Genomic DNA, 24914 nt, shown 5'->3' with positions numbered 1-24914 from the left:
AAAGAATCACATTTCTTGTCACTTGGCAAACAGGATGGACTTGGTACCGCCATCTTTTCTTTTTCTGGGCCCACATTTTGAACCAGTTGACTGCTCCTTAGGCTCGACGTTTCCATACATCTTTCAAATTTGTTTCTGTTCACATCTTTTGCATGTGTTCTAAAGATGCCGTTACATACATCATGCAAAACTTGATTCTAAGCGTCATATTTTTAAATGAAATATAAAACAAAACTGTTTAAGTTCAAATAACTTAACGCTGGATAAATACAACTATTTTCTTTTTTTCTTTGCACGTTATCTGTCCTCAGTCCTGCTTGACCAATAAATATTCACCAACAACATTCACCTGAAGAAGCTACAGTTTAAAGTTTGATATCTAATATAAGTCAGTTTACTGAGGCTGACATTAGAAAACAGTCAATCGACTGAGACAGAGTGGAGGAGGGGCTGTGCGTAAAATACGGCGACTTGAATGAAACCTTGTGCAAATGGTACGGCTAAATGAAACCGTGAGAGCAGTTTAGCGCAACAAATAACGACCCAACAGCGCTTTAATGACTTCATTACTGGGGAGCAGAATTTGATATTGTAAAGATAAAAATATTATACAAGTTTCAAAGTACACTAATATTTATGGTCTACATGGCTGTTAATGAGGATTTGGGTGTTTAGAATCAGGGCCCAAATGTAGATGTATAATAGCTGCAGAATATATACATTATAAAGGCATGGTCATTCCTTTTTTAAATTAAGTCTACTCAAGTTCTTTTGTAAATGAGATCGCCTACTTGTACCTTTTCTTGCATATTTATTTGGCACTTTAATGCATTTTCCTTTGGGAGAATCCCGTTAACCGCGCTAATATCAACACTTAAACTGAAGGAAATTTACATTTTTAGTTGCAGTCATCCTCATGAAATCCCCTTTTCCACTACTAAATTCATGATTCAAATGTATTACAACACAAAATACTAGTTCAATGAGGAAAATTTGAAGTATTCACACTTTCCAGGGACACGCCAAGAATCACATCGGGTCCAATCAAATCTAATGAATATGCAAATCAAACACATAAAACAATACAAATCTTTAGATTGTTTTAATTTATGTACAGAATATAGTTTAAGAGCAATCAGACATAGTCTCGATGTCCATAGTATTTTGGGAAGTTGTTGTCTGGTTTAATAGTTGACAGTCTTTGCTGGCTTTGCATCTTCCAGTTCAGCATCGAGGTAACGGAATCGGCGGTGGCGACGCAGAATCTCAATAGCCCTCTGTTCTACCATGCTGGGAGTGATGCCGAGATCCTCCAGACCTGGAAGTCCTGGGAATTTCATGTCTGTGGTATGGAACTAGAAAATAAAAGTGTAGCACAGGATGAGAATTAACATATTTAGTATTTGGAAGCAAAAACACATAATCACACTTTGGTGAGTAGTCGAGGCTCCAAAGATGGAACAATTCACATTTAAAGTCATCAAATCTTCAATTTCTTACCCTATCAACTTTGTCCGGTGTTGTCCAGGGCTCAAAAGGGGTCTTCGCAAAAAAGTGAGCGACAAGGCTGAAGAAAAAAATTAAATAAAAGACATGATCATGTATCATGCAATATCTGCACCCAATAAAAAATATTTCAATCTTGATTAGTTGTGTGCATGTGCACCAGAAACACGGTGCAAATGGCACTTATATAGCACTTTGACACCTTCAGTGTCCAACGTGCTTTACAGTGCCTCGCATTCCACACACATTCATACACCAGTGGGCGACTGCTGCCACGCAAGGCACTGCCAGGCCCACCGGGGGCGAATTAAGGTTCAGTGACTTGCTCAAGGGCACTTACCAAGGACGATTAGATGATATTCAGTGAGCTCTCCCAACTGAACCACAATTTATTTGATTTATTCTGGAAATCCTACTGAGATCAGAATCTCTTTTACAAGAGAAGCCCAGCCAAGGTAGCAGCGATACAAAGCAGAAGCGCTATCACACAGGTACAATATAAATAAATGAAGTATGAAACACTAAAAACATTAAAGCAATAGAAGAGAATAACAGTGGCCTCTCAAGAGAAACAATGACGTTCCTCTAGCACTGCAATCTACATGATGCTCTTAATCATTAAAGTATGAGGGTTAATAAATCTGAGGTTTTATTTTACCACGGTGCTTTGTAATAACAAATGCAGTCTGAAGTTCGCCTGTGCTGCAGAGTGAGTAAACAATTGTATAATATGCATACAAACGCAAGTTATAAAAATTGAAAATAAGATACAGTATGAGCCAGAATGGAACCTTGAGGCACACCTTCAGTTATCTCCAGAAAGTCTAAATCATGGCCCTCTACTTGGACACACCGAGTCCGATATGAAATGGAATCTGTGCAATAGAAATCTAGAAACTGCTGGAACCCCTGTGTTATTTTTTTTCTTTTACTTACTGATAGAGTGGGCGGGGCAGGGAGTAGGGCACAAAGGCTCTGTGTATCACGTTGTAGATGTACTCCACCAGGTCATGAAGGACGTAACGGTTGGGACTACACAAAAAGAACAGCCTATAAACACATTAAGTTGAGTCTACACATTGCAAATTGAGCTTACGTATAATGCAACGCCAGGGCATGAACCACAGACCAACAAATGCTGACCTCAAGGTCTGCGCACATAAACGCATTCAAGAAACAAACTGTTTAAGGATGATGCAATTTGGTTTTCGGCACAAGAGCAAATCTAGCGTGTGCCATTTTCAAAAAGCCTTTAAGCAAAACCCAATTGACTTGATCAGACTAGTCTTAGTCAGGCTTCCTCCATATCTATGAAGTATCTGTGCTTTATCAGCAACTTGGGAAAAAAGAGAACATTCAACAATTAAGTCGTTATAAAAGTTTCTGTGTTGGCCATTATGTCAGTTTAACCCTTGTGTGGTGTTCGGGTCTGTGGGACCCGTTTTCACTTTTCAATCAAAGAAAAAGGATACAATGAATTATTTTTTCAAACTGAGACTCACTGGCTTTGGCTCATTTTATGTGAAGAACATATATCAGAATACACATGTTTATGTCAGACATGTTTTTAAGTTCAGGCAGTGCTATTAAGTCGTTTTCAGGAAGTGACCATTTCTCCGGTTGTTGCTTATTGTCGACGCACAACGTTCGGGAAACTTGGAATTAAAGGTCATTTAGTGCAGGAAATGACACGGTCTGACGTTCCCTTTGGCGCTAAGCCTTGTAATTGTTTCTGTATTTTATTTCATGATTGGATGCTGCCTGTTTTGGTCTGTTCATTTTCCTGTTGAACAAAAGCACTCTGGTTAAATGTGTTGTTGTTTCCAGGGCTACGCACGGAAAGATAAACAACAAATCACCCTCACGATTGTCCGTAGCCACAATGACAGGTGCATTTATATCTGCCTATGTTTGCCTATGTAGCGTTGGGGATATGGGGCTAGACGACGGTCGCCAAAGCCGACAACGCCACTCCAGGACTTTCAACCTGAAGATCTATTTAATTTGTTCCTTTGGTTCCCAGCTCGTTTTAGCGGGTTTCCCCACCCACAGGTCCGCTCACAGTGATGACCAGCACGGCATTAGGAATTCAAAACATTTATTAACACTCTAAAAGCAAAACTAACAAAAGAAAAGGAGAGAAACGGCAGTGACAGTCTACGGCCGACCTGCCCTTGAGACGGGGAAAACACAAATGAGGACTTGGAACGAGGGAGGGGAAGCACCTATATACGCCCCCCCCCCCCCAATCAGTGGTAAATGGGCCACAGGTGCTCCCTCCCACACCTGCCTGCCCAATTAACTCCAATCACCCGGTTACACCTATTTACATTATATAGAGTATAAATGATAGTGCATGTGTGTGCACCTCATAATTTTACCTCTTAATTTAGCTTATTTCTACATTTATAGGCACAATTTCTGTGCTATTGTTGGGCATGATTACGGGGGCGTGGCCTATGCACGTCCCTCCCCTTTACTAAAGGTCATAGTCTTGGCGAGCGTTTTAATAATAATAATAAATAATATAATAATACATTTTATTTATATAGCGCTTTTCTGAGAACTCAAAGATGCTTTACAGTGTACATAAAAACAGTAAAGTAATACAGAAAATACAAACGATAAAAATGTGAACACGGATATAAAATCAATAAAATTCAAACAGTCAAATAATACATTAAAAGTGAACACGGTTTAAGCAATCAATAGAAATTCCAACAGCGAAATTATACATTAAAAGCAATGTCAAACAGATACTTTTGTACTTCTGTCAGGCTTCACGATGAAGTCACAGTAGCATCTGCTTCCCCTCCAAACAGCCAAGAGCTGAACTCCTGATCCCGAGCGAGCCGTCGCCATGCCAACTCTCAGGATCCCCACGGCAACTTGGAGTCCTCAGAGAAGTCGCTAGGCTCGCCGGCCCCGTTGTCAGCTGAGTGAACGAGGCGAGGCCACAGGTAGGTGGAGGGAAGTTGGTTCGCTCCAGAGTCCCACGTTCTTCTCGAGCGTTTGCTGTGCTTCCTGTTTCAGAGATGCTTTACCAGCTGGGCGCTGCGTGGAGCTTTCTGCTGCTGGCGAGCTTGAGGCCTGTAGGTGGATGCCTGTGTCCAGCAGCCACTGTTTTGTCCCACTTTCCTGCAGAGGTCCGTCCCGGCGCCTGCTGCTTGAACTACTCTGGATCCACCTTCGGCCACGTCCGCTGGTTTCTCTTTGCCAACGCGACTAGTGTGGAGACACTCGACCTCTCCTGCTGCAACATCAGTTCCATCGAACCCAACGGTAAAGAGCCCCCTTCGTTGCGGCGAGTTTACTTGGGGTATAATCAGCTGACAACGCTGCCCGGGGCCTTCCTGGCCAATCAGCCCGGGTTGACAGAGTTGGATCTGAGCAGGTAAAGGTGTTCCTAATTAATGGGCACGTGGGAATGAACATCGTGACGTCACCAGTCGAAAGATCATATAAAGAAAATGTCATGTACTTTCTGTTTGTTCACACTTATTATGTAATTATAATGGATTCCGTTTGGTTTTTGTTTGTTTGTCTGATGGCATAAATAAAATAAACTAAAAAATAAATACATTTATACATACATACATATTACAAAAAATAAAAAATAAATACAATTATACATACATACATATTACAAAAATAAAAAATAAATACAATTATACATACATACATATTACAAAAAAACCTCGGCTACATGATCAGGATCAGAACACAGGAATGTTTTTAAAGGATTCTTTTACATGGTGCCGATAAGGCATGCTGCATTATTTAGGCTTATAACACTAGAACTATACCCAAAGCATGTCTATCAACAACTCTTGGTGAAACATATTCCACAAACCCTTCTAAATGTCTGAGAATTCCTTTTTGGAAAAATTGCCAGGACTGTTTTGTAGTGGAGGGGGTGGAACTGTCTGTGCCATTCCTGTGGTAAACATCTTCAGACTGTTCTGAACACACACACACACATTGAGCTAAACATGACCATTCTTCTGACATGACACGAGATGATATTTGTTGAGTCGACCAGAAGTCCCCAGTCCTCAGATTATTTCACAATGAATAAGAGAACACCATTACATCTTGTGAATATGTTGAAACCTATGCAAATAAAAAGCATACAAATTGACTCGAATAACACAATAATTAAAATTATTATTTTATTATTTTTTTAACGGCCATTTATATCTTCTAGCTCCATCAAAATCACTATTAATTGCGTAATTTTAATTGTGCATAAAGGGCCCCTTGTGAGACAGAGGAGGAACTAAATTGCTGCACAGTTATTGCAAAGGTTAGGAAAGGAAAGAATCACATTTCTTGTCACTTGGCAAACAGGATGGACTTGGTACCGCCATCTTTTCTTTTTCTGGGCCCACATTTTGAACCAGTTGACTGCTCCTTAGGCTCGACGTTTCCATACATCTTTCAAATTTGTTTCTGTTCACATCTTTTGCATGTGTTCTAAAGATGCCGTTACATACATCATGCAAAACTTGATTCTAAGCGTCATATTTTTAAATGAAATATAAAACAAAACTGTTTAAGTTCAAATAACTTAACGCTGGATAAATACAACTATTTTCTTTTTTTCTTTGCACGTTATCTGTCCTCAGTCCTGCTTGACCAATAAATATTCACCAACAACATTCACCTGAAGAAGCTACAGTTTAAAGTTTGATATCTAATATAAGTCAGTTTACTGAGGCTGACATTAGAAAACAGTCAATTGACTGAGACAGAGTGGAGGAGGGGCTGTGCGTAAAATACGGCGACTTGAATGAAACCTTGTGCAAATGGTACGGCTAAATGAAACCGTGAGAGCAGTTTAGCGCAACAAATAACGACCCAACAGCGCTTTAATGACTTCATTACTGGGGAGCAGAATTTGATATTGTAAAGATAAAAATATTATACAAGTTTCAAAGTACACTAATATTTATGGTCTACATGGCTGTTAATGAGGATTTGGGTGTTTAGAATCAGGGCCCAAATGTAGATGTATAATAGCTGCAGAATATATACATTATAAAGGCATGGTCATTCCTTTTTTAAATTAAGTCTACTCAAGTTCTTTTGTAAATGAGATCGCCTACTTGTACCTTTTCTTGCATATTTATTTGGCACTTTAATGCATTTTCCTTTGGGAGAATCCCGTTAACCGCGCTAATATCAACACTTAAACTGAAGGAAATTTACATTTTTAGTTGCAGTCATCCTCATGAAATCCCCTTTTCCACTACTAAATTCATGATTCAAATGTATTACAACACAAAATACTAGTTCAATGAGGAAAATTTGAAGTATTCACACTTTCCAGGGACACGCCAAGAATCACATCGGGTCCAATCAAATCTAATGAATATGCAAATCAAACACATAAAACAATACAAATCTTTAGATTGTTTTAATTTATGTACAGAATATAGTTTAAGAGCAATCAGACATAGTCTCGATGTCCATAGTATTTTGGGAAGTTGTTGTCTGGTTTAATAGTTGACAGTCTTTGCTGGCTTTGCATCTTCCAGTTCAGCATCGAGGTAACGGAATCGGCGGTGGCGACGCAGAATCTCAATAGCCCTCTGTTCTACCATGCTGGGAGTGATGCCGAGATCCTCCAGACCTGGAAGTCCTGGGAATTTCATGTCTGTGGTATGGAACTAGAAAATAAAAGTGTAGCACAGGATGAGAATTAACATATTTAGTATTTGGAAGCAAAAACACATAATCACACTTTGGTGAGTAGTCGAGGCTCCAAAGATGGAACAATTCACATTTAAAGTCATCAAATCTTCAATTTCTTACCCTATCAACTTTGTCCGGTGTTGTCTGTGTTCTTGTTGGACTCGGGAGCTTGGACGAATAGGCAGTGACAGAAGATGGATGGATGGTACTATGGCAAGATTTATTAAATGTGAAAAAGGCCTGTTTCTCATTGCCAAGGAGTATGGTTACAGCAGGCAATAAATATTTTAGCTACGCCCGGAATGGTTTTTACTGAAAGGCACCTTATGTCTAGGTTTTAAATGGATTTGGAATGTCTGTGCTTTAAATTCAGCTTTGCCTATTCTTAAACAGTGCTTGAAGAGTTTTCTGTATTGTGTGTTTGTGATTTGCTTTTGCTTTACAAACATGAAATGAAGAACTAGTGTAAATTCTCGTGCTTTTAGATTTGTATATGTTGTGCTCTGTATAGGATCATGGTCAGATCGTACAGGCACATTGAATGTAGAATACTCATGAAGAAATGGATACAAAATATATCTGTCTTGGAGTGTTTATTAAACAAACAGCCTAGATTATTTTGAACAAGTGTTAAAATCATGATGATGTTAGAAAGACGTTTAACCACCACTGTCAGTGCTGAGCCCATCATCGGTGCAGCATCCATTGTTCATCTGCTGCAGGCGTTGAACTTGGAGAAGAAGCTTTCGTTGATGCTTCCTCTTTCGATGTCCGGTTTCCTACACGTCACAAAAAAAGACCATTAACCAGATAACCAGAGAGAGTATTTTGTCTTACAGGCTACTGACTGTTCTTTCTGTGTCTGGGCCAGTTTTGCATTGGCGCTGTCCAGGTGTTGTCTTAGCTGCTTGTTCAGTCCCGCCTGCTGCCTCTCTAGCAGCAGCGCAGTACGAGCCGAGTCCAAGCGGACACGATCAAGATGCGCCTCTTCTTGCTTTGTCTCTAATTCCATCCTCTAGAGATGATTATACAACACATTATTACTGGCTGCTTTCTAGATGAACGAATAGCAGTGTGTATTTTGGGTGTTTTCTTCTTCATTTTACCTTCTTCTCCTCCACTTGATGTTTCTGGAACTGGACGACCTGCTGCAGGCTCTCTGGTGGGTCTGGCCGATCACTGCTGGGACAAAGACCTGCTACTCGCGCTCCACCCGGCGTGGGTTCATCACCTCCACCTCCCAGCTGTCCTTGCTGTCACTTGGCTTCAATCTATGTCAATCCAAAACAGAAAAAAAGAAAAGAAAGTTACTGTATTATATATATTATACTATAGTGTTTGACATGTTGAAAATGACTCTATAACGCATTGTAATTACCCCCCCCCCCCCCCCCCCCATTACATTGACATACCTTGGCCACATTGAACTCTTTGGCTGCAATAGCTGCTGCCTTTCTCTTCTCCATCTCAACACTGTGAAGCTGCAAAACTTTGTCGTCCAGTTCTGCTCTGCTCTGGTCATAGAGCCGATCTGATGATGCAAAGAACATGAGGTGAGTTGGTGCCTTGTGAGTGTGTGAGTGTGTGTGTGTGTGTGTGTGAGAACGTATCCTGCTTATCCCATAACTACCATGAAGCTCTTGTTGATGCCTCTCTGCCGCCCTCTCCCTCTGCTGCTGGATGAGCCAGTCTCTTTGCTGCTCCCTCTGTCTCTGCCTTCTGATCTTAAAATCTGGGTCTTCACCCACAAGGCCCGGTGGCATCATCTGTGCATCAGAGAGTTCTGTCTTTCTACAGCGGTCTGGGTCGTTCAAGTCGTACTCCCGCTGACTCCGTGGCTGCTGGTACTGATGCCGGTAGGTGGCTATGGCCTTTTCCATCGCACGCCTCTCCTTCTCTTGCTTTCTAAAGAGAAGGCACGCTGCTTTGCTGTTGTGGAGCGTGTCAGCATCTGTATTAAGAAGACATTTCCCACCAAAATGCGCTTTACAGATTTTGAACTATATGCTGATTAGGCTATTTTTTCTGTGATAACTTGGCTCATATAACTCATAACACCCAGCGCCTAAAAACACTGAAGTAAAGTGACATTAGGAAAAAACACTTTATATGACTCACCATAACGTTTGTTTCCCTCTTTTGCTTCCTCTTCTTGTTTCTTCTTTTCCGCCATCTGCATGTTGAGGGTGTCTTTGTCAACCTATAAACCAGATGATGTTTTATTGTGATCATTTAAACAAAAACATTTCGTGGTTCTATCTTATCAATGAGAGCATTTTCATATTTTTCTATTCATAATTTTAGGCACAATTTATGTGTAATCATTGGGGTTTGTAATGATTGGAGGCCAGTTTTCTGCATTGAGTATTTTAACTTATTTATACGGCATGTATATTGAAATTGATCAATCTCGGTTATTTTGGGAATATCCAGGAAGTATTCTAAACTCAAATACTGTTTCATGAGCAGAGGGAAATGCACACTAACAGAGGAAGACAGTAGTTGCTGCTCCTGATTAGCTTGGTGAGTCATTAATTTTGGAAGGAAAGACTATCTTGGTTTTTCCAAACTTTGTTTTGAGTTTTTGAAGGAAAATGTATGAAACCTCATTTTACATCAGTATTATTGGTAAAATATACTATTTATCAGCTGTCTGTAATAAAGTGTGCTTATTTTGACAAAGTTATTACAGTGTCTTAGTAAGAATCTCTTCCAGGCCAGCATGTCTCCATCTCCAGATCTTAGATGGAACATCTGCTGCAGAAGGCAGGCTTTATGCCAGTTTATAGTCACCGACTATAAATTATACTTAACCCTTTAAAGCCAAGTGTATTATATTTGATATACTTGGCCTTTCAGGATTTTTACTTGTACAGCATAGGTTTTGCTAATTTTTCTTTTTCAAGATAGATTCTAATTAAGTAATTCTTACGTTTGGCCTGATGGTGGCGCTAGTGGACAAGTCAAGATTTCATTATCAGGGTTTAGTTATGTATTCAACAAATAAACCAAGCCTGACACAAAAAACTTGGTGAACAATTTTCTGCAAATAATTTTCTGGAGGCAAATCAACCAAGGATAAAATGTGTTAGTGATATTTGAGGATAATGGAAGCGTGACATCACGAGCCTTCCTGCATCCTACCCCGATCGTCCTCTCCTTCTGGTTAAAAATCCTCTCTCGCCTCTCGTTTTCCATCTGGCGACGCCTCTCCGTTCCTGCTCTGACCATCCGGTCCGAGAACAATTCAATGTTAATCATTTTTGACTAAAGCCGCCGAGCTTTATCTGAAACACACTGGTCCCATCAGACGAGAAGAACCAAACATACCGGTTGCTAGGGAACCAGATGTCGTCAGCGTTTCGTATGACTTCGACTTTTTACGAAACAATTACTTTCAGGCCTAGAAAAGCGTAGCCTCAAATGAAGCTAACATTCTGATGCAGTTACACAAGAAAAATTACAATCTGGATAAAGTTTGGATGTTGAATTTTTTTTTTTTTGCATCCTTTAAAAAAGTACATTAAAAATAAAAGAATTTTTTTTACAGGCGTCAGAATAGCAAACAGATTTGACTCACTTTTAAATATAATCCACTGACCTATGAGCAGAAAGATGCACACATACACATGCTTTTAAAAGGCTTTAATTATATTTTGGATTTCCCATCTTTGGCCAGAGCATTTCTGTATAATAAGCTTTTTGTCTATAATCTCCATACAACGTTTTGTTTCCCTGTTCTTCAGTTCTGTGCCCTAAAAAAAAAAAAACACAGGACAGGCATCAAGAGTGTTGCTGTATGGTATTTTGTAACATTCAGGAAATCCCAGACAATAACAAGCTGTATGAATCATCTTAAACTACTCCACCCTCTAATTTAAAGTCTTAAAGTACTACCTGAGTGAAGTCCCAGTGAATCCCCATTCCTTTCTGAACAGCCTCCTTGCAGTTGTAAAGTACAGGATAAGATTCTTTTATGTCATCAGCCAAACAGCGGTTGTCATTGTACTTGTGGGACTTGATGCCACCGATGTACAGCTCACCATTCGCACGATAATAAGTGAACTAAAATATCAAAGGAAAGGGTTTAGTAAACAACTGTGACAAACAACATTTTCAAATGCAACATGTTACTTTTCAGATCATACATGTCAAAATGCATCTTACAGTAAAATACAGGAACTACCCAGATAAACAGAATAAGAGGTCAACATGTATGAGAGACTAATCAATACTCATTCAGCAGCAGCTTTTCTTACTTGAGGCCCGTAGAAGTGGCAGTGGTAGGCAATGGGAGCGTGACCTGGCACCGCACCCTGGTCTAGGCACATCTCTGCATCGAGATTCTTCATCTGCAATCAAGGGAGTTTATCACTTTTTGAAACACGATGGAACCTGCTCAACCACGATGGCAGGTTGGGCTGAGTCACTCTGCAGCACCGTCTGCACTCACACATTCAGCAACCAGAGAAAACTAAACTTACGCCTCCGTAAGCGAGGATGTTGTCCCACGGATCCAACTTGGGATACACATTTTCTAGGTACCATTTGAAAGGTTTACAGTTCAACCTGTCTCTGAGTTTTTTCCTCTCGGTGACATCCCCAATATCAATTCCATGATTCTGCCGAGACAAAGACTATTTTTAACTCAAGACATTAAAATTAACTTGAATTAACCCTTGAATGTTCCTTTGGAATCCTGCATGCAGAAACGTGTGGTAAACCATGAAAAAGCATCATTTTGTCCTTTGAATACATCTGAAGCACCTCAAAGGGCAAGTTCCAAGCCAAGTTGATGTTGTGTTTGTATTCATCCATCCAGACTTCTGCTACCCTCAGGGCATTTCTCCTCATGGATAAACTCAGGTCAGGCACGTAAGGCTTGTGCGCCCTCTCAATGTGGGCGATCTTGGAGCAGGGAACTACTTCAATGCTGCCTCCACACGTCCACACCTGTATGAACACATGTAAAAAAAAAAAAAAATAACCCACAGGTTTCCATGTCAGGAAGAGCATAAATCAAAAAGGTTAACAGAAACCACACTGCTGATTTGCTGCCCCTTCATATACCTCATTGTTCAGCTTGTAAGGTGCCATCGTTACTCCTCGTACTCACATTTATGCATAATCTATCACTCCAATGCTGTTTTTAATACCTTGGATTTATCTCCAGGTCCAACATGTTACATTGGTTAGCTCAATTAGGTGGTGGTAGGCTCTTCTATTAAGAGCCAAGCTTAGACTGCTTTCTAATTTCTAGTCTTTATGCTAAGATAACTAGCCGTAGCTTCTTATAAGAATTGTTTCAAATTCATCTGCGGCAGGCGTGTCAAACTCATTTTCTCCGAGGGCCACATTAGCATTATGTTTGCCTTCCAAACGCCAAATGTAAATCGTAACAAAATGTAATGTCATTTAATGTAAAATAAATGTAACTACTCCTTAACATGCTGTTAAATAACTATTTTTTAATTTAATTTGATTTTAGTTTTGATATCACTTAAAAAAAAAAGATAAAGCCATGAACAAAAGTTTGTGATGGGAATAAATTAACACGTCTAATAATGTGGAAAAGTTCCATTCAAATGCAATCATCATGCAGGAACAAAGATAATCGATACAAAATCAAAGCAAAACCAAAATGCCACCACCTTGTCTTGTCATGGACATGCGCAACCAAAAAAACCAATCGAAGTGAGCAAGATAAAGAACATTCCCCGAGTCAATGCCGCGGAAAAGACGTCACTTTCAGGATCAGCACTGGACAGCTCCATATATTGCTGACTACATATGGAGCTGTCTAGTGCTGAAGTTCACCTTCAGGTTCAGCACTGGACAGCTCCATATATTGCAGACAACCTATGGAGCTGTCCAGTGCTGACCGCGGGCCACAAAAAATTACTTGGAGGACCACATTTGGCCCCCAGGCCTGGATTTTGACACGTGATCTACGGTGTTCTGGCTGGGAGCCTGGTTTGAGAGTCATCAGATCATTAACTGTCTCTGAGCTATGTTAAATCTATGTGCAAACATCATTAATATGAGGCCACATGGCAAAAGGTACTAGGCACTCAAATATTAGCCAAGCAGCGTACTCACGCGTATTCCCAGCTCAACATTTTCTCCACCGTATACTTTCATGCCTTCATCGAGGACTCCAATTTCTCCAAGAAAATTCCTATCGGCTGCGAAGATTCCCATTACGGACGGACTCCTGAATAGAAGGAAGTGCACCGCTACAACTGAATCATTTTGCACAAAGTAATACAGTTCCACACATATATCACGCAAAGGAAAGCATCTTACTTTCCAGGCAACGATCCATCTTTTTGTTCATAATACTCAGGCATGAAACGCTCATACATGCACCACAAAGCCCAGTCAAAGGCGTGCGCTGCTGAATTGTGGGTAAGGACCTTGAGGTCATCATAGTTGACTTTGTCAAACACAGGAGACACCACTACTGTTCGGTCAGCTCCGATCTGTGTGAGTAGGGGTTCGGCCCTGCACGTCAAGAAGGGAAGATGGGAGTGTCACACATTACTTTAAAAAAAAATGCACTAATTGAAAAGGTTGGTTCTTTTTTTTTTTACTTTTTTTAATTAGCCTTTACTGAAAAAGTTACAAAGAAACTGGATTTGAACATTTAAAGGAACACATGGGATAATGAAAGTACACAACTCAATGGAATTATAATGCAGGCATTTTGACATTTCAAGACTGAAATGTTATACATCTGCAATATCCCGTGTACTTACTGTTATTTTCACATATTGTCAAAAAGCTCTGGTGCCTGCCCTTTAAACATGGTAGCAGCTTCAGACTGAAATGTTCAAGACGTATGGAGGAGGAGCAACGCATCAGCGTCATTAGGATTAAAAAGCAATTGTAAAGTTATGTGAAAATAGAAAGTAGCTGAGATCATTTAAATTCAAATTCCATTAACAATATTCATTTTTATGATTTCCACAACCACAATCAGCAAACCACTCGACCACTAACATTCCATAAATAGCTGCAAAAGCAACCACAGAAGCAGAACCCCAATGCATGAGAAACGTAAGGATGAGAGTGACTATGAGGCAACATATGCAACATTTTTTGTCTGCATTTAAAAAGAAAAAAAAAACTATTCTCTCCTATGCATGATGTCGTGGGATGCCACGGATCCAAGTATGTCGAGCAAGAAAACGCGGATCAATGTATTCATTTCAGATTATAAACATAATGGACCAAATATAGAATCATGGAAATTGAGATTTAACTAATATTATTCAAAAAGTATTTTTTTGTTGGTAGGGAAGTCATATTGAACAACACTAAAATGTGAGTTGGGCTAACTTAGTTTAGTGAATCAAAGGATTCACTTCTTACCACATCTCATGGACTTCGATGTGTGCGTCCAGGATGGCCACTACATCGGCAGTTGCAGCCCTCCAACCGGAAGCCCTGGCGTGGGCAAGGCCTCGCTGCTCCTTGTGCTTTATTCTTTTGATGTCAAGATTTGGGTTCTGATGCTCAAGAAATTTCACATAAACATCAATGTCCTCCTTCAGATCCTCTGCATTGAAGAGAGTGTGTGATGTACATTTAGGATGCATTGCAGAGAAGATGCAATGGAAATACTAATTGCATTCTTACAGAGAGTTAGATGAGAATCTCTCTCTCTCTCTCTGTCTGTCTGTCTGTGTGTGTGTGTGTTAACAGAGAGAGACTCTCTAGGACTCTCCCAACCAACCATTAGAGCTGCCGTCGTCCACCATTATGATCTCCTTCAGTAGGCCTTTAGGGGTCCGGTTGATGATGCTGGTCAGGGCTCTTTTGATGATGGACAGGGCCTCGTTTAAGTAGATCAGCACTACTGCAATGTTTGGAAGGTCCTTTGGGTAACTCTTCTTCAAACACCTATAGTCACAGACAAGGAGAATTTTAAACCAACATCAGTAACCTCTGCAAATGTTCTATCTACAGATGTCTTCCATCAGCACACCGCTCAAGACTACATTGGGTTAGCTTTATTTGGACCAAGAGAAGTTTCTTTAACCTGTGTGCTTAAATTCAAATAACAGAGCTCACACCATGAGACATAGTTTCATGAAAGCTGTACCTTGGATCCCTCGTTTCTGGAAGATCTCGATCAAGTGGAAGGCGATTGCTGAGAAAAACATTATATCCATAGTCCTCAAACAATTTCTGTGCCTCTCTTTGATCCTCCTCCGACAGATTCTCCCCCCACGTCGTGAACAAGTAGGAGTTGGGGAAGAGGTTCTTTGTTTTTTTCTTCTCAGGGGCTTTCTTTTGGTCCTCAAGCTTTGCTTCAAGTTGCTCCAGCTGCTTTTTGAATACAAGCAGTTCAACCCCTGCAGCTTTTCCCCGTCCGTCTCGGTCCTCTTCAAGCATTTTCTGCATGGCATCCTGCTTCTGCTCAATAGCTTTGAATACATCGTCTTGTAGAATATGAGCAATCAAACACAACAAGGAGAGATTAAAATGAGGCAGAGGCATGATCACCTCAGAAAATGTTAAATAAAAGATTAATAATTGTCCTTCAAATGAACATTTGATTAATTCTCTATGAACCTAACAGTTTATTGATACAGGGGTTAGGTGTACTAGTGCAAGAACAGCTGATGACTAAAAAGCATCATCATCATATCTTCCTCATGGAAAATCAACTAATACCACATAAACAGCAGTTTATTAATTATTGTTAAAAAAAAAAAAAAAGATAGCATAATCGATCAGGAGCCTTTGTTAATCTTAATGTCATTTCTTACACTACGAACAAGGACGAGAAAGAAAAGTGATCCAGAATCCTCATTCAAAAGCAGATCTTCCTCAGAAATTGACACGAATTCCATTAAAGTTTAAATAAAATATGTTGAGAACATTTCAAAACAAACAAAATGTAGATGATCTCAAAACCCTGTAGAACAATGGAGTGCGCTGTAAAAAAAAAAAAAGCATAATCAGCTATATAAATTAGGACTCTGATCACACTCCCAACTGAAATTAGATTTAATTTATTATTTTCATAAAATGTAAAAGTTCCTTCCGAGGTCAAATGATGAACACGTTATTCTCTGAATTTAGTTGCCAGCCTCAGAGGTTTGTGAGGTTTAATAAAATATTTTTTTCCCCCTCCTCCTACTTAACTGGAGAAATCGGGATTAACCACATCAGTTTATACTGATTAGTTCCAGGAAGGATCGATCACTGAACTCACAGAGTCTATTGATGCTCGCCTCCAGGTCCGTCTCTTTGGTACGCTCGTATCCGCTCTTCAGAAACAAGCCGACGCAGACAACGAGCCCAATCCCCCCCACCGTGAACACCTGTCGCTTTAGCCACACAGATCTCATGTCGGTACCGCCGACCGTCAGCAGAGTAAACCCCCACCGGACCCCCCGCAAAGTTTAAATCACTCGACTGACCGGACAGGAAATCAACATGACGGTAACAACATCGGGTCAGCGTCGACCTGCACTCAGCCATCTGTCTGCCCGTAACAGGTAAAGGTGTTCCTAATTAATGGGCACGTGGGAATGAACATCGTGACGTCACCAGTCGAAAGATCATATAAAAAAAATGTCATGTACTTTCTGTTTGTTCACACTTATTATGTAATTATAATGGATTCCGTTTGGTTTTTGTTTGTTTGTCTGATGGCATAAATAAAATAAAATAAAAAATAAATACATTTATACATACATACATATTACAAAAAATAAAAAATAAATACAATTATACATACATACATATTACAAAAAAACCTCGGCTACATGATCAGGATCAGAACACAGGAATGTTTTTAAAGGATTCTTTTACATGGTGCCGATAAGGCATGCTGCATTATTTAGGCTTATAACACTAGAACTATACCCAAAGCATGTCTATCAACAACTCTTGGTGAAACATATTCCACAAACCCTTCTAAATGTCTGAGAATTCCTTTTTGGAAAAATTGCCAGGACTGCTTTGTAGTGGAGGGGGTGGAACCGTCTGTGCCATTCCTGCGTAAACATCTTCAGACTGTTCTGAACACACACACACACATTGAGCTAAACATGACCATTCTTCTGACATGACACGAGATGATATTTGTTGAGTCGACCAGAAGTCCCCAGTCCTCAGATTATTTCACAATGAATAAGAGAACATCATTACATCTTGTGAATATGTTGAAACCTATGCAAATAAAAAGCATACAAATTGACTCGAATAATACAATAATTAAAATTATTATTTTATTATTTTTTTAACGGCCATTTATATCTTCTAGCTCCATCAAAATCACTATTAATTGCGTAATTTTAATTGTGCATAAAGGGCCCCTTGTGAGACAGAGGAGGAACTAAATTGCTGCACAGTTATTGCAAAGGTTAGGAAAGGAAAGAATCACATTTCTTGTCACTTGGCAAACAGGATGGACTTGGTACCGCCATCTTTTCTTTTTCTGGGCCCACATTTTGAACCAGTTGACTGCTCCTTAGGCTCGACGTTTCCATACATCTTTCAAATTTGTTTCTGTTCACATCTTTTGTATGTGTTCTAAAGATGCCGTTACATACATCATGCAAAACTTGATTCTAAGCGTCATATTTTTAAATGAAATATAAAACAAAACTGTTTAAGTTCAAATAACTTAACGCTGGATAAATACAACTATTTTCTTTTTTTCTTTGCACGTTATCTGTCCTCAGTCCTGCTTGACCAATAAATGTTCACCAACAACATTCACCTGAAGAAGCTACAGTTTAAAGTTTGATATCTAATATAAGTCAGTTTACTGAGGCTGACATTAGAAAACAGTCAATTGACTGAGACAGAGTGGAGGAGGGGCTGTGCGTAAAATACGGCGACTTGAATGAAACCTTGTGCAAATGGTACGGCTAAATGAAACCGTGAGAGCAGTTTAGCGCAACAAATGACGACCCAACAGCGCTTTAATGACTTCATTACTGGGGAGCAGAATTTGATATTGTAAAGATAAAAATATTATACAAGTTTCAAAGTACACTAATATTTATGGTCTACACGGCTGTTAATGAGGATTTGGGTGTTTAGAATCAGGGCCCAAACGTAGATGTATAATAGCTGCAGAATATATACATTATAAAGGCATGGTCATTCCTTTTTTAAATTAAGTCTACTCAAGTTCTTTTGTAAATGAGCTCGCCTACTTGTACCTTTTGTTGCATATTTACTTGGCACTTTAATGCATTTTCCTTTGGGAGAATCCCGTCAACCGCGCTATTATCAACACTTAAACTGAAGGAAATTTACATTTTTAGTTGCAGTCATCCTCATGAAATCCCCTTTTCCACTACTAAATTCATGATTCAAATGTATTACAACACAAAATGCTAGTTCAATGAGGAAAATTTGAAGTATTCATACTTTCCAGGGACACGCCAAGAATCACATCGGGTCCAATCAAATCTAATGAATATGCAAATCAAACACATAAAACAATACAAATCTTTAGATTGTTTTAATTTATGTACAGAATATAGTTTAAGAGCAATCAGACATAGTCTCGATGTCCATAGTATTTTGGGAAGTTGTTGTCTGGTTTAATAGTTGACAGTCTTTGCTGGCTTTGCATCTTCCAGTTCAGCATCGAGGTAACGGAATCGGCGGTGGCGACGCAGAATCTCAATAGCCCTCTGTTCTACCATGCTGGGAGTGATGCCGAGATCCTCCAGACCTGGAAGTCCTGGGAATTTCATGTCTGTGGTATGGAACTAGAAAATAAAAGTGTAGCACAGGATGAGAATTAACATATTTAGTACTTGGAAGCAAAAACACATAATCACACTTTGGTGAGTGGTCGAGGCTCCAAAGATGGAACAATTCACATTTAAAGTCATCAAATCTTCAATTTCTTACCCTATCAACTTTGTCCGGTGTTGTCCAGGGCTCAAAAGGGGTCTTCGCAAAAAAGTGAGCGACAAGGCTGAAGAAAAAAATTAAATAAAAGACATGATCACGTATCATGCAATATCTGCACCCAATAAAAAATATTTCAATCTTGATTAGTTGTGTGCATGTGCACCAGAAACACGGTGCAAATGGCACTTATATAGCACTTTGACACCTTCAGTGTCCAACGTGCTTTACAGTGCCTCGCATTCCACACACATTCATACACCAGTGGGCGACTGCTGCCACGCAAGGCACTGCCAGGCCCACCGGGGGCGAATTAAGGTTCAGTGACTTGCTCAAGGGCACTTACCAAGGACGATCAGACGAGATTCAGTGAGCTCTCCCAACTGAACCACAATTTATTTGATTTATTCTGGAAATCCTACTGAGATCAGAATCTCTTTTACAAGAGAAGCCCAGCCAAGGTAGCAGCGATACAAAGCAGAAGCGCTATCACACAGGTACAATATAAATAAATGAAGTATGAAACACTAAAAACATTAAAGCAATAGAAGAGACGTGACGTTCCTCTAGCACTGTGTTAGATATTTGAGTTATGCATGCACGCTCACAATACACAGGGTGCACAAACACTTTTAGTTTCTTTATCTCTACATACTTTGTGGTAATAATCACACACATAGATTAATCACATATAAAGTATCACACATTGTAACTGATACACGATGGGAATAAGTTAGGGCCCTAACGGCCCATCCCAGGAGGAGGGTGTAAGCACCCCCCAGGAGGAGGGTGTTTTCATGCCCACTATAAAGATCACTGCCGTAGAACATTCGGGACTCTGTAGAAGAGTCCCGATTTCTATTGCACAGATTCCATTTCATATCGGACTCGGTGTGTCCAAGTAGAGGGCCATGATTTAGACTTTCTGGAGATAACTGAAGGTGTGCCTCAAGGTTCCATTCTGGCTCATACTGTATCTTATTTTCAATTTTTATAACTTGCGTTTGTATGCATATTATACAATTGTTTGCTCACTCTGTAGCACAGGCGAAATTCAGACTGCATTTGTCATTACAAAGCACCGTGGTAAAATAAAACCTCAAATTTAATAACCCTCATACTTTAATGATTAAGAGCGTCATATAGACTGCAGCTGTTAGGTTTCTCCTTTTTCCCCCGGTTCTTTTATTATATCTCGTGTTGGAGGTGTTTATTCAATAATGAGTCAGGATTATAAAACGAATCCAGTTTACTGAAGGTTTTCAGTAAGTACAAAGCTGGTAAGGAAATACAGCGCTGGACTCTCCTACAGAGAGCGTGTGCCGTTTTCAAAAAGCCTTTAAGCAAAACCCAATTGACTTGATCAGACTAGTCTTAGTCAGGCTTCCTCTATATCTATGAACTCTGTAGAAGAGTCCCGAATGTCTGTAGGAGAGTCTGTAGGAGAGTCCAGCGCTGTATTTCCTTACCAGCTTTGTACTCACTGAAAACCTTCAGTAAACTTGATTCGTTTTATAATCCTGACTCATTATTGAATAAACACCTCCAACACGAGATATAATAAAAGAACCGGGGGAAAAAGGAGAAACCTAACAGCTGCAGTCTATATGATGCTCTTAATCATTAAAGTATATGAGGGTTATTAAATTTGAGGTTTTATTTTACCACGGTGCTTTGTAATGACAAATGCAGTCTGAATTTCGCCTGTGCTGCAGAGTGAGTAAACAATTGTATAATATGCATACAAACGCAAGTTATAAAAATTGAAAATAAGATACAGTATGAGCCAGAATGGAACCTTGAGGCACACCTTCAGTTATCTCCAGAAAGTCTAAATCATGGCCCTCTACTTGGACACACCGAGTCCGATATGAAATGGAATCTGTGCAACAGAAATCTAGAAACTGCTGGAACCCCTGTGTTATTTTTTTTCTTTTACTTACTGATAGAGTGGGCGGGGCAGGGAGTAGGGCACAAAGGCTCTGTGTATCACGTTGTAGATGTACTCCACCAGGTCATGAAGGACGTAACGGTTGGGACTACACAAAAAGAACAGCATATAAACACATTAAGTTGAGTCTACACATTGCAAATTGAGCTTACGTATAATGCAACGCCAGGGCATGAACCACAGACCAACAAATGCTGACCTCAAGGTCTGCGCACATAAACGCATTCAAGAAACAAACTGTTTAAGGATGATGCAATTTGGTTTTCGGCACAAGAGCAAATCTAGCGTGTGCCGTTTTCAAAAAGCCTTTAAGCAAAACCCAATTGACTTGATCAGACTAGTCTTAGTCAGGCTTCCTCCATATCTATGAAGTATCTGTGCTTTATGTGTCCAAGCCACTCGCAGTACAGGTTACAGCTACATACCCGACTAACGCGAACGTCTTTCCATTACAGTCAGGGTCTTGAACAGCATTGATGATGGCCTTGGCCACATCCACCACCTGAGGGGGGACGGCGACAGTTTAGACGGTTCACATGCTGCCAGCAAAAACACATTATTGGCATGTGGAGCTCTGATGTAGTAGCAGTAGAATGCTGTCACTACCAGGCAGCTTTATTTCATGAATCTCTTGACAAACTTACATAAACAGGCTGCTTCACAGTATTCTTCCCCAGGGAGATGAGTGGAATAGCATTGCCAAACACGCGCATGTCTGAAAAAGCATTACAGCCACATAAACCTTTTGCCGGTTGGCTGCTTGACAGTTTTTAAAGGACAGGATTTCTTGTATTTTTGGGACAAATAAAACAAAGCTGTTCCCATGGCCCAGTCACGGCGCACAATGCAGCAAACGGCTTTCTTACTGGCGTAATGGTTGAAGAATCTGTCCTCCCTCCCAAATATCTCTGAGGGCTTCATGATGATGGCGTCTGGAAACTCATCTCTCACCGCCGCCTCTCCTACAGCCTGTAAAGCGGCATCGTGTACAATGATAACCCACATTTATACAACTCAATCCCGTTTAACCTTTTACAATACTCTCTGAAGCAGGCATCACCAAATGGGGGACCTCGGTCCGGATCCTGACCGGACCGATGACAAATCTCTGATAAATTCACAAGAACATACATTTTTCATGGAGTATTTCCCCCGACGACCGCTGCTACTCCAGTTAATGCGGCAATGGCGTTACTCAGTTGAGCCAATCAAACCTTTCGTTTACCCTGCACAGCCAGCACACCAGAACAGCAGAGGGGAAGAGACAGTTCTGCTCAAAGGTTAGGAAGGTCGATGCGGCCGTTTTAAAGAGGAATGGACGGAGAAATCTATGTTCATTCTTCCAGCAGCCGGTTCAAAACCAGTGCGCCTCGTGTGCTCCGAAACCGTCGCATTAATTAATGGTTGCAACGTGAAGCGCCGCGACAAAACAAGGCACCGCTCTTTTGAGCAAAGTTATCCCCTGAAGTCTGGGCTGAGAGCACGCAGGAGGTATAAGGTTTACGGTTTCTTGAATTTGAAATAAAGGCCTCACATTTATTTGACTGGGAAATCTGCTATTTAATATACAAGTGCACTCTGTTGAAAATCGGACCTTTTATTCGGAGGAAATTTTCGTAGTGGACCTCGGTGACTTTTAATTGAATACCCCTGCTCTAAAGCATGTATACACGGCGTAACAGACACAAAACAGAGACATGCAGTATGAGGAAAGTAGACATCTACCTTGTTCCTCAGGTATTTGGACGGGCTTCGTATGTCAGCGTTGAGGTGAGACATGTGAACAAACTTCGTAATTCCGGCTTCTCTGGTTGCCTTTGCGATCTGCTGAGGGATGGACACGAACACATCCTCAAAGCGATAATTCCTAAACACAGGAAGAGGACAAACACTCCAACCTATGCCGCTCAAAGCCACCTGAATGGCGAAATTCTGTTTCTTCAACACAATACAACATGCAGGCAATCATTAGTTTGATTATTTGAGTCGATACCTCGTCTCCCACTCGCTGCCCACCAGGTTGATGACAACATTTGAGTGCTCTAAAGCCCGTTTGATGGAGTCTTTGTTCCTGGCATCCCATTCCTGTAGCATGGCACATCATTTTTGTGTGCCATTTAAGAATCCAAATGAATATACAGATAAAAGATCCTTGAATGTTGCACTGTATGTTTGTGTATATCGCACCATGAACATGATTTGTCCAAGATCACCCATGGGCTTCAAGTACATGATGTCATACTGATCATTGCGGTGAGGGATGATAATCTGAGAGCCAATCCGACCTGCAAATCAGGAACAGTTTTAGATTGCAACTTAGTAATGGACTATTTTAATAACTTAAGAAAATATAAATCAATTTAACACCACCATAATGAACCAGCTGCTGAATTTAAACTATCTTCACGTATCACCCCACATCATTTACCTTCTACGTTGAAACACATGTCACTTAGCAGCCGTACTAATGTTTGCATTTTTAACTCACCCAGCCTCGTGACCACATATCGGCCCAGAAAGCCTGTCGCACCGAACACAGTTGCTGCTATTCCACTGGAGGAGGAACGCCCTCCTTTTCCTTTGGGGATGATCGCATGGTGCAGCTTTCTCTGCTGGACTGCAACGACAGAGGAAGCTGATAATACAGCAGGGGAGCAGCTACCTATTGAGAAGAAAAGAACAGCGTTTAATCAACATGGACAAATGAATTCAAAAGTAAATCCTTACGACATGAAATCATTTCATGCTATCATTTGTAATGCCTTTGTTCTTGGGGGAGCCTCTGGCTCAGGAGGTAGCGTCTGAAATCAATGTAACATCAGAACAACATATCAGACATCTAAATCTAAAGCCAAAGTTCAAGCGTGACAACCTAGCGTTACGTTAATTTGTCTTTATATAAATACATCGTTGTTTTAGGAGGGATTGTGTTTTTTGTTTCATGTCTTATGTGTGCCTTAAGCCGTGGGCCTTCACGCGATTTTGTTTATGTTAGCATAATGATAATAAAAACTCTTGAATCTTGAGTCTTGCAGGGATTGTAACCACAACAATGACGTCAATATGTCGTATCCCACTGAATGGGACAATAACAAGAGCTTAGCTACATAATGGCATGACCCTGCAGTTATTAACGCGCATCCACACTTTTGCTGTTTGATAAGTTAGAGGTCCAAAGGTTGGGAGACGAGTTAAAGCTAGTTAGTTAACGCTCTTGCTAGCAAGCGACTAGCTATGTCTGTTAGCAAGGTCACTCGAACCAGGTGCATGTTCTCACAGCGACAAAGCATAAGGAGGACACACGTGTTAAGGTGCTAAATTATAACTTCATATTCTATCACGTTTGTGCTATTATATAATGTTCGCTCTTCCGACATCACTCACTTGAAATCTTAGGAAGGACACTCGCAGGACGGCCAAGCAGCGCCACCGTCGCCATTTTTTCTTACTACGGCAAACAGTTTAGGCCAAATTACTGTACAATCCAATCCACGAATTTGTGAGCAAACTACTAGCTAGCAGGTTACAGGTTGCAGCCGGTTAACCTGCTCAAGGCAAAAGTAAATGATGCAGTTCAAAGATGTGTTTCTAACAATATGGAAAGCATTAAAACATGTTTTTAACATACGCGCTTATACACAATTTTAGACATTCAGCCTCTAAAAGTTTCAGTGCTGCGGATAAGGATAACCGGAATGATGTGCTACAGCGACACCTACTGGTCACAAAGCTAATTTTTGGTAGTGGTTAATATTTATTTCTCGTATTCCAGGAAATATGCTTTTCTTATCTATCTCGTGTCAGCTCATAATAGCTCTTAATTTCAGAATAAATGTATAAGCATAAATCTGTATTCACCTTTTGAAAA

General features: G+C 40.3%; 4 protein-coding genes across 4 annotated transcripts; all 4 read right to left on the bottom strand.

The window, feature by feature from the left end:
- Positions 1-1087: 1087 nt before the first annotated feature.
- Positions 1088-4368, bottom strand: LOC137893482 (NADH dehydrogenase [ubiquinone] 1 alpha subcomplex subunit 9, mitochondrial-like). Its single transcript, XM_068738890.1, has 5 exons — positions 4275-4368; positions 2603-2657; positions 2443-2538; positions 1501-1567; positions 1088-1355 (listed from the first exon to the last, which is right to left on the bottom strand). Exons 1-5 carry the CDS (start codon positions 4366-4368, stop codon positions 1185-1187), a joined length of 483 nt encoding a protein of 160 aa, XP_068594991.1. The 3' UTR covers positions 1088-1184.
- Positions 4369-7912: 3544 nt separating this feature from the next.
- Positions 7913-10464, bottom strand: LOC137894367 (RIB43A-like with coiled-coils protein 2). The gene is given in 6 exon segments (XM_068739848.1): positions 7913-7982; positions 8052-8218; positions 8310-8474; positions 8616-9154; positions 9322-9403; positions 10348-10464. Coding segments are annotated over 6 exon segments (1140 nt in total).
- A 374-nt stretch (positions 10465-10838) lies between these two features.
- LOC137893546 (probable polypeptide N-acetylgalactosaminyltransferase 8) lies at positions 10839-16565 on the bottom strand. Its single transcript, XM_068738956.1, has 11 exons — positions 16430-16565; positions 15311-15650; positions 14942-15108; positions 14578-14764; positions 13510-13707; positions 13303-13417; positions 11971-12156; positions 11688-11825; positions 11463-11555; positions 11101-11268; positions 10839-10958 (listed from the first exon to the last, which is right to left on the bottom strand). The coding sequence occupies exons 1-11, from the start codon at positions 16563-16565 to the stop codon at positions 10839-10841; spliced, it is 1848 nt and encodes a 615-aa protein (XP_068595057.1).
- A 2117-nt stretch (positions 16566-18682) lies between these two features.
- ndufa9a (NADH:ubiquinone oxidoreductase subunit A9a) lies at positions 18683-24498 on the bottom strand. The gene is made up of 11 exons (XM_068738957.1): positions 24431-24498; positions 23535-23708; positions 23234-23331; positions 23040-23131; positions 22772-22913; positions 21913-22015; positions 21691-21761; positions 21472-21548; positions 21039-21134; positions 19096-19162; positions 18683-18950 (listed from the first exon to the last, which is right to left on the bottom strand). Exons 1-11 carry the CDS (start codon positions 24483-24485, stop codon positions 18780-18782), a joined length of 1146 nt encoding a protein of 381 aa, XP_068595058.1. The 5' UTR covers positions 24486-24498; the 3' UTR covers positions 18683-18779.
- Positions 24499-24914: the final 416 nt, after the last annotated feature.

Source organism: Brachionichthys hirsutus, chromosome 5, assembly GCF_040956055.1.
Source record: "Brachionichthys hirsutus isolate HB-005 chromosome 5, CSIRO-AGI_Bhir_v1, whole genome shotgun sequence".
Taxonomy (NCBI): Eukaryota; Metazoa; Chordata; class Actinopteri; order Lophiiformes; family Brachionichthyidae; genus Brachionichthys; species Brachionichthys hirsutus.
This window is presented reverse-complemented; position numbering and strand designations above follow the sequence as displayed.

Coding starts and splice junctions, on each gene's coding strand:
- LOC137893482 (XM_068738890.1), bottom strand. CDS start 4,368: ATGGCGACGGCTCGCTCGGGATCAGGAGTTCAGCTCTTGGCTGTTTGG. Junction 2,539..2,602: donor GCCCTGGCGTTGCATTATAC/GTAAGCTCAATT, acceptor CTTTTTGTGTAG/TCCCAACCGTTACGTCCTTC. Junction 1,568..2,442: donor CTGCCCCGCCCACTCTATCA/GTAAGTAAAAGA, acceptor TTTTTTCTTCAG/CCTTGTCGCTCACTTTTTTG.
- LOC137893546 (XM_068738956.1), bottom strand. CDS start 16,565: ATGAGATCTGTGTGGCTAAAGCGACAGGTGTTCACGGTGGGGGGGATT. Junction 14,765..14,941: donor GGACGACGGCAGCTCTAATG/GTTGGTTGGGAG, acceptor TCTTCAATGCAG/AGGATCTGAAGGAGGACATT. Junction 13,418..13,509: donor GATGGATCGTTGCCTGGAAA/GTAAGATGCTTT, acceptor CCTTCTATTCAG/GAGTCCGTCCGTAATGGGAA.
- ndufa9a (XM_068738957.1), bottom strand. CDS start 24,485: ATGGCGACGGTGGCGCTGCTTGGCCGTCCTGCGAGTGTCCTTCCTAAG. Junction 19,163..21,038: donor CTGCCCCGCCCACTCTATCA/GTAAGTAAAAGA, acceptor TTTTTTCTTCAG/CCTTGTCGCTCACTTTTTTG. Junction 18,951..19,095: donor CACCGGACAAAGTTGATAGG/GTAAGAAATTGA, acceptor TTTATTTTCTAG/TTCCATACCACAGACATGAA.